Below are 7,677 nucleotides of genomic sequence, written 5' to 3'. Positions count from 1 at the left end.
AGGTGGTTGCCCGATATGGAGACAGAGAGGTCCAGGAAGGGGAGAGAGGTGTTAGAGATGGTCCAGGTAAACTTAAGGTTGGGGTGGAAGGTGTTAGTGAAGTGTATGAACTGTTCGAGCTCCTCGTGGGAGCACGAGGCGGCGCCGATACAGTCATCAGTGTAACGGAGGAAGAGGTGGGGTTTAGGGCCGGTGTAGGTACGGAAGAGGGATTGTTCCACGTAACCTACAAAGAGGCAGGCGTAGCTTGGGCCCATGCGGGTACCCATGGCTACCCCCTTTGTCTGTAGGAAGTGGGAGGAATTGAAAGAGAAGTTGTTGAGTGTGAGGACGAGTTCGGCTAAGGGTATCAGTGGAGGGGCACTGGTCGGGCCTGCGGGACAGGAAGAAGCGGAGGGCCTTAAGGCCATCTGCATGGGGAATGCAGGTGTAGAGGGACTGGACGTCCATGGTAAAGATGAGGTGTTGGGGACCGGGGAATTGGAAGTTCTGGAGGAGGTGGAGGGCGTGAGTGGTGTCACGGACATAGGTAGGGAGTTCCTGGACCAAGGGGGAGAAAATGGAGTCTAGATAGTTGGAGATCAGTTCGGTGGGGCAGGAGCAGGCGGAGACAATGGGTCGACCAGGGCATTCAGGTTTGTGGATTTTGGGAAGGAGATAGAAGCGGGCAGTGCGAGGTTGGGGAAAGATGAGGTTGGAGGCCGTGGGTGGGAGGTCACCTGAGGTGATGAGGTTGTGGATGGTTTGCGAGATGATGGTTTTGTGCTCAGGGGTGGGGTCATGATCAAGGGGGCAGTAGGAGGAGGTGTCGGAGAGTTGACGTCCGGCCTCGGCGATGTAGAGGTCAGTGCGCCATACTACAACTGCGCCTCCCTTGTCCGCGGGTTTTATGGTGAAGTTGGGATTGGAGCAAACAAAAAAACTAGATGGTTGTTAAAACGGACAAACATTTCACATTGTTTCAACGCGTTTCATAGATGAAAAGGTTCTGTGCCATCAAACTAAATTTAAAACTGTAGCTAAACTTATACATACTGTTAACACAATTAATACAATTCGGATAGTTCACCTTTGGTGCTTTGTTTGACTTCAGCAATCGGACAGTACCCCCTTGGAGAGCCACTTTCTCATACAACTCCATGGGGGTCACCGGTAAAGGCATTTCACAATGAGGAGGAGATGACATTCTCTTCAAAGCGGGCAGCTTAATATTGGGACCTGTCAATAAAGATCAGATAATAGATGTTATTGGTGCAGGAGACTCATACAGTCCAAATCCTAGAAGCCCTCACGTACCCGGTGGGTTGGGTAGGAGGAGGAGATGGTGGTGGTGGTGATGGTGGTTAGAATTTCTAGGCTTCCCCCTGCTGCTCCTGCCGCCGCGGTCTCTCACCCCCGGCCCTCCAGCTCCCTCCCTCGAGCCCCCATCCTCTGCTAAAGCTCCTGGCGGCCTCCGCCTCCTCACTTACGGCCCCGATTGCATCAGAATCGTGCAGCTAATCGCCGCCTCCCGCGCTGAGTGGACTCTAAATGAAGCTCCGGCCCCCACCCCCCGAGTTGCCGAGGCTCCGTGTCCACCTGCGCGTAACCGGGTATCTCGGGGAAAGTTTGTCCGATCCGGAGCGGACACGTTTCTCGATCAGCCCGACTCTCGGAACTAAATGTCAATCGGATTGTTGCGCGGGGGAGGTGGAAGGAGGAGGGACCGGGGAGGGGAAAGAAGGAGGGACCGGAAGTCGGTGAGTTTACCGTGTGGCTTTACCCGTTGACGGCGATGATCTTCACCGAAATCAGTAATTACTTCCGCTACATGTGAGATAGGGTCATTTTATCCTTCGTTTACAAAGTTTTAAGGTAGATCCCGCAATAATTCCTGAGGTGAGAGTGACAGTCCTTGACATCAGAGACAACAAGGTGCAGGGCTGGATGAACACAGCAGGCCAAGCAGCATCATAGGAGCAGAAAGGCTGACGTTTCGGGCCTAGACCCTTCTCAGATGTCCTTGACATCAGGCCGTACTTAACTGAGTGTGGCATCAAGGAGCAAAACTGGAATCAGTGGGTATCAGGGGGCAAACTCTCCGGTGGTTGGAGTCATACCTGACACATAGAAAGATGGTCATGGTTGTTGGAGGTCAATCATCTCAGCTCCAAGACATCTCTGCAGGAGTTCCTCAGGGTGGTGTCCAGGGCCCAAGTATCTGTCCAGTTTGATCAATGACCTCCCCTCCATCATAAGGTCTGGAGTGCAGATGTGCACCAATGATTGCACAATGTTCAGTACTACTGGTGACTCCTCAGGTACTAAAGCAGACTGTGTACCCACCCATGCCCCGGCTCCCCTTCCATTCCACCTTCTGAGCCTCCCTGACAGCCATCATCTGGATTCATCCCTACCGTGGACTAACCAGGTTGTACCTACCACCAGTGTCCACCTATCACAACCATTCTGCTTCCAGCCCTCCCCCTCTCTTTATCTGCAGCTCCCCCTACCTCTACATCCAGTCCTGAAGAAGGGTAACACCTGAAACGTTGACTGCTCCTTTCTTCCAGATGCTGCCTGGCTTGCTGTGTTCTTCCAGCCTTCTGTTTGTCTACCTTCAAATGCAACAAGCTGATAAGTGGCAAGAAATATCTGTGCCACACAAATGCCAGGCAATGACTGTCTCCAATAATGGACAATCTAACTATCAACCCTTGACATTCAATGGTATTACCATTACTGAATCCCACACAATCAGCATCCTGGGGATTACCATTGACCAGAAACTAAACTCAACTCAACTCCCCATATAAATACAGGGTCTACGGGAGCAGACCAGAGGCGAGGAATAGTGTGGCGAGTAACCCACCTCCTGACTCCCCAAAGCCTGTCCATCATCTACAAGGCACAAGTCAAGAGTGTGATGCAATATTTCCTACTTGCCTGGATGGGTACTGTTCCATCCACGTTGAAGAAACTTGACACCATCCAGGACAAAACAACCTGCTTGATTGGCACCGCATCCACAAGCATTCATTCCCTCCTCCACCAATGCTCAGTAGCAGCACTGTGTACAATTTACAAGATGCACTGCAAAAATTCACCAAAGATCCTCACATAGCACCTTCCAAACCCATAACTTCTTTCCAACTAAAAGGACAAGTGCAGCAGGTAGATGGAAACACCACCACCTGCAAGTTCCTCTCCAGGCCACTCACCATTCTGACTTGGAAATATATTGCCATTTCTACACTGTCATGAGGTCAAAATCCTGGAATTCCCTCCTTAAGGTGAACCTAAAGCACATGGACAGTAGCAGTTCAAGAAGGCATCTCACCACACCTTCCTGAGGGCAATAAATGCTGGCCAGCCAGTGACACCCACAACCCATGAATGAATAAAAATGAATTGGCTGTGGTTAAACATAAAGATCTACATGGTCAGAGAATCAGTTACTCACTGCTTGTATTTAGCGTCAATACATTCTGATCACCTCATCCAATACTGGAATAGTTAAAGATCTGTGAATATTTAAGCTCTTTAATAACCTCAAATGGTGAGGTGCACTAGAGTCTTGTGAATGATAATGTAGGAAGGAGAGAATGCAGATATGAGCAAGCTGTGCAAGTGAATGAGTTTAAGGGAAAAAATTGTGGGAAGATGGAATATCAATATGGTGCAGGAGTAGAGGGACTTAATGACTATTTTGAAGATGAATTATGAAAATAGTTGCTCCCTGTGACCCTCATCACAAAATGCTGCTTCTGCTTTCAATGTAACCTCATGTCATATATTGCACCATATCACCTACCATATGATAAAAGAGGATAAATATTAAATGTTGGCAGCATAGTAGGTTCAGATAAGGGCAGAAAAATGCATCATAATATCTTAACAGATTGGCTTTCATTCTTTGAATTAATAAAAATGTTGTAATTACAGGAAGCTTCTTCAGATTCTGTTCCAGAAGTGGAGTGCAGATCCTATCCATTACAGATTGCCAAATGAATTCCCTGGTTGCTTATGAGTCTTCAGATTCAGAAACAGATGATGACAAAAGAGAAGAAGTCATTTCTCTTCAGAGAGAAAATGATCCTGTCCACTCTAAATTTCAATCTGCATTTCCAACTACTTCAGAATGGGAATCATCTAGACGTGAATTAGAGTTAAAAGTTGCATCTTCTGGAAGCGCACATACGGAATGCAAATGGCACAATACACCGAATTGTACAAAGACATATATCTGTGTAACTCCAAGATCCCCAGAGATGCTTTTGAATGATGAGACATATTTTCAGTTTCCTAAAAAGGACAATAATAATCCAGCAAATCTGATGTGGAAATCTGATGGAATTCCTGTAAAAATGGCCCCCTCAGCTCAGAAGAGAGGATTTCAAACCTCAGTGGCATCTGCTCAAAATATTAAACCTTACATACCCAAAAGATTAAGGCAAAAAGATGTACCTTCGAAAAGCAATGATTTCAAAGACAGCACAAAAGTTTTGACCTCTGAGACAAACTGTACTGCAACGGAAGAGCAACAGTTAAATCTGTTGAACAGAATTTCAGCTTTCATTAAGCCTTACTTGGAAAACCAATACAAAACTACAAATATTCCAAAACGTGTGGTTTTTCAGATCTCTGAGCACAAAGGACCAGTAACTACAATACATTGGTGTCCCGTGCAGCAACACAGTCATTTACTGCTCTCTGCTTCCATGGATAAGTCTGTAAAGGTACAGTTCCATTATGTCGAGAATAGATGTTAGCTTAACTTGAGATTTCAGAACCAGTTTATCATCTTTGCTGAGATAAACTATAATGCATTGTGGCGGCTAATGTGGCAAATGAAAATACTATCCTAATGCAGTAAGGGACATTCTTCTGCAGTTGAGTATTCTGCTAGATTGTTGTCGAGAGTAGATTAGACACTATCTTCTAACTGACCTGTAACATACTTAATTCGCGAAAGTTTTATTGTGACACTGCCACTAAAATTCTCCAAAGTGAGTTAAGTTATACTGGATTTACCATTGGAGTTTGGGTTTTGTCCAGTAGTGCACTACCATTGCTTGATCAGCCATAATTTTGTGGGCCAATTGTATATTCATTATAGGAGATTAATGTAAAAATATATATATGTAAAAATAGACGGGAATGTCAAAATATTGGAGAGCAGCCTTTAAAAAATTAAGTCTCGCTTTTTTCTTTGAGACTGCAGCAGCAAACTGTTACAGCAGGTAAACTGGAAAGTATTTCCACAATCAGGTGAACGCCGGTTTATGGCAGGATGGTTCCGGAGGATTGTTTTTTAGACTAGAGGCCTGTCACCAATGGTGTTCCAAGGGGATTGGTTCTGGGCCCTCTTCTGTTTGTCATTTATATAAAGGTTTTAGGTGAGAATATAGAAGGCATGGTTATTAAGTTTGCAGACGACACCATCAAAATTGATGGCTTTGTTGATGGCAAAGAAGGTTTTCTAAGATAACAAATGGATCTCGATCAAATGGGTCAATGGGCTGAAAAATTGCTAATGGAGTTAATCTGGATAAATGCGAGGTATTGCATTTTCGTACAACAAACAAGGGTAGAACTTATACAATTAATGGTAGGGTCTTGGCTAGTGTTGTAGAACAAGAGGGATCTAGGGGATACATAATTCTTTGCAGTTTGCGTCACATATAGACAGGGTAGTTAAAAAGACATTTGGCACACTTACCTTCATTGCTCAGTCCTTTGAGTATAGGAGTTGGGGAGTCATGTTGAGGTTGTACAGGACATTAGTGACACCTCTTCTGGCAGACTGTTTCCAGTTCTGGTCACACAGTTATAGGAAGGCTATTATCAAGCTGGAGAGGGTTCAGAAGAGATTTACCAGGATGTTGCCGGGTATGGAAGGTTTGAGTTGTAAAGAAAGGTTGGATAGGCTGGGACTTTTTTCACTGGAGTATAGGAGGTTGAGAGGCGATCAGAAAGAGGTTTATAAAATAATGAGACATACAGATAGAATTAATGGTAGTTGCCTTTTTCCCTAGGATAGGGGATTTCAAGACTAGGGGGCACTTTTTTTCAAGGTGAGAGGAGAGAGGCAAATTTTTTACACAGAGAGTGGTTCGAATGTGGAATGCACTTCCTGAGGAAGTTGTGGATATGGACACAATTACAACATTTAAAAGACAATTGGATAGGTACATGAATAGGAAAGCTTTGGAGCGATAAGGGCCAGGAGCAGGCAGGTACAGCTAGTTTAGTTTGGGATTATGTTCAGCATGGACTGGCTGGACCAAAGGGTCTGTTTCTGTATGACTCTGTGACTGCAAAAAAACGCTCATGCACCTTATAAAAATAATCAGATCCACATCAATCAGCACTTCTTCTTCTCTTGGAGGATGACTTGCTGCCATCCTAGTTCGATGGGTTCTGAGATGTGTACATCCCCAACACCTTGACTTCATTTCTTAGAAGAATCCCTACAGTGTGGGAACAGGCCATTCAGCCCAACAAGTCCACATCAACCCTCCGAAGAGCAACCCCCCCAGACTCATCCCCTTACCTTATCCCTGTAACCCTGTATTTCCCGTAGTTAATGAACCTAACCTACACATCCCTGAACACTATGGGTAATTTAGCATGGCCAATCCACCTAATTTGCACATCTTCAGTCTGTGGGAGGAAACTGGAGCACCTGGCAGAAACCCATGCAAACATGGGAGAATGTGCAAACTCCACACAAACAGTTGCCCGAGGTTGGAAGTGGACCCGGTTCCCTGGCGCTGTGAGGCAGCAGTGCTAATCACTGAGCCACCAAGCCGCCTATTCCTGCACGTTCCAAACAAAGTCACTCAACGTGCATGGCACCCTCACCAATGAGCCTCTATCAATTTTGGTCAGCCATAAGCCTGCATCTCCCATAAGTCATCAGGTATGTTTGATCCTTTTAAGGATGTTTTAATGACATCACTAAAGCATTTCCTTGGGTCCCTGGAAGTCTCTAGCTGTGTCTGAGTTTTGAGTACAGCCATTGTTTCGCAAGTCTGGTGTCAGGCACAAAATGACATGTTCTGCCAATTGGAGCTGGTTCTCAGTGACTACTGCCTTGATGCTGTGCATGTTGGTCTGCTAAAAGATTTGGAGAATCTTGTGAAGGCACTGCTCGTAACTCCTCTCCAGGGCTTTGAAGTCCAACCACATAGGAGAGCAGGGATCACCGCTGCCTGGTAAACCATGACTTTACTCTCAGGTTTAAGATTCTGGTCCCCAAATACTTCAGATGGTCGAAGGCTGACCTGACACATCTGAGGTGCAGTTAAGTTTCATTGTTTATATCTGCCTTTGTTAAGGTGAGGTTCTCAAAGTATAGAACATGGACAATTTTCAGGATGTTGTCACTGATTTTAACTGACAGGGGGAGGAGGTGTCTTAGTGGGGAGTTGATTGGAAGATGACCTTGTTTTTCTGGGTGTTTAGGGAAAGGCTCATTTTCTCATATGCTCCAGAGAAAGGGTCCACATTTACCTGAAGCTCAGTTTCCAAGTCTAGCCAACTGATTAACCCCCAAGGTCAGTAGGCGCTCAAGTAGCTCAGTTGGCTGGACGACTAGCTTGCAATGCAGCGTGGGTTCAATTCTTGCACCCCATGAGGTTACCATGAAGGGCTGTCCTTCTCAACCTCTGCCTTCGCCTGAGGCGTAGTGAC

The 7,677-nt window shown here is 45.8% G+C and overlaps 2 protein-coding genes across 10 annotated transcripts in view; one reads left to right on the top strand and one right to left on the bottom strand.

Moving 5' to 3' along the window:
• The window catches only part of wars1 (tryptophanyl-tRNA synthetase 1), a 24,179-nt gene extending 22,469 nt beyond the window's left edge, over positions 1-1,710 (bottom strand). For 2 of the 6 annotated variants that reach the window (XM_048599660.1, XM_048599665.1), the window contains exons 1-2: positions 1,579-1,710; positions 1,070-1,218 (exon numbers count right to left, since the gene is read on the bottom strand). In XM_048599660.1, the coding sequence (XP_048455617.1) occupies positions 1,070-1,186 (117 nt within the window). In that variant the 5' untranslated portion in view covers positions 1,187-1,218; positions 1,579-1,710. The other 4 variants (XM_048599661.1, XM_048599662.1, XM_020529818.2 and 1 more) reach the window with 4 other exon arrangements.
• wdr25 (WD repeat domain 25) overlaps positions 1,693-7,677 on the top strand; it is an 84,629-nt gene continuing 78,644 nt past the window's right edge. The window contains exons 1-2 of one of the 4 annotated variants that reach the window (XM_048599658.1): positions 1,693-1,739; positions 3,925-4,718. In XM_048599658.1, the coding sequence (XP_048455615.1) occupies positions 3,987-4,718 (732 nt within the window). In that variant the 5' untranslated portion in view covers positions 1,693-1,739; positions 3,925-3,986. Of the gene's footprint in view, positions 1,879-3,924; positions 4,719-7,677 lie in introns of all 4 variants that reach the window. The other 3 variants (XM_048599657.1, XM_048599659.1, XM_020529816.2) reach the window with 3 other exon arrangements.

The sequence above is a fragment of the Rhincodon typus genome, chromosome 8 (assembly GCF_021869965.1).
Source record: "Rhincodon typus isolate 14 chromosome 8, sRhiTyp1.1, whole genome shotgun sequence".
NCBI classification, from domain to species: Eukaryota; Metazoa; Chordata; class Chondrichthyes; order Orectolobiformes; family Rhincodontidae; genus Rhincodon; species Rhincodon typus.
Note: the sequence above shows the minus strand (reverse complement) of the source record. Positions and strands in the feature narration are given on the sequence as shown.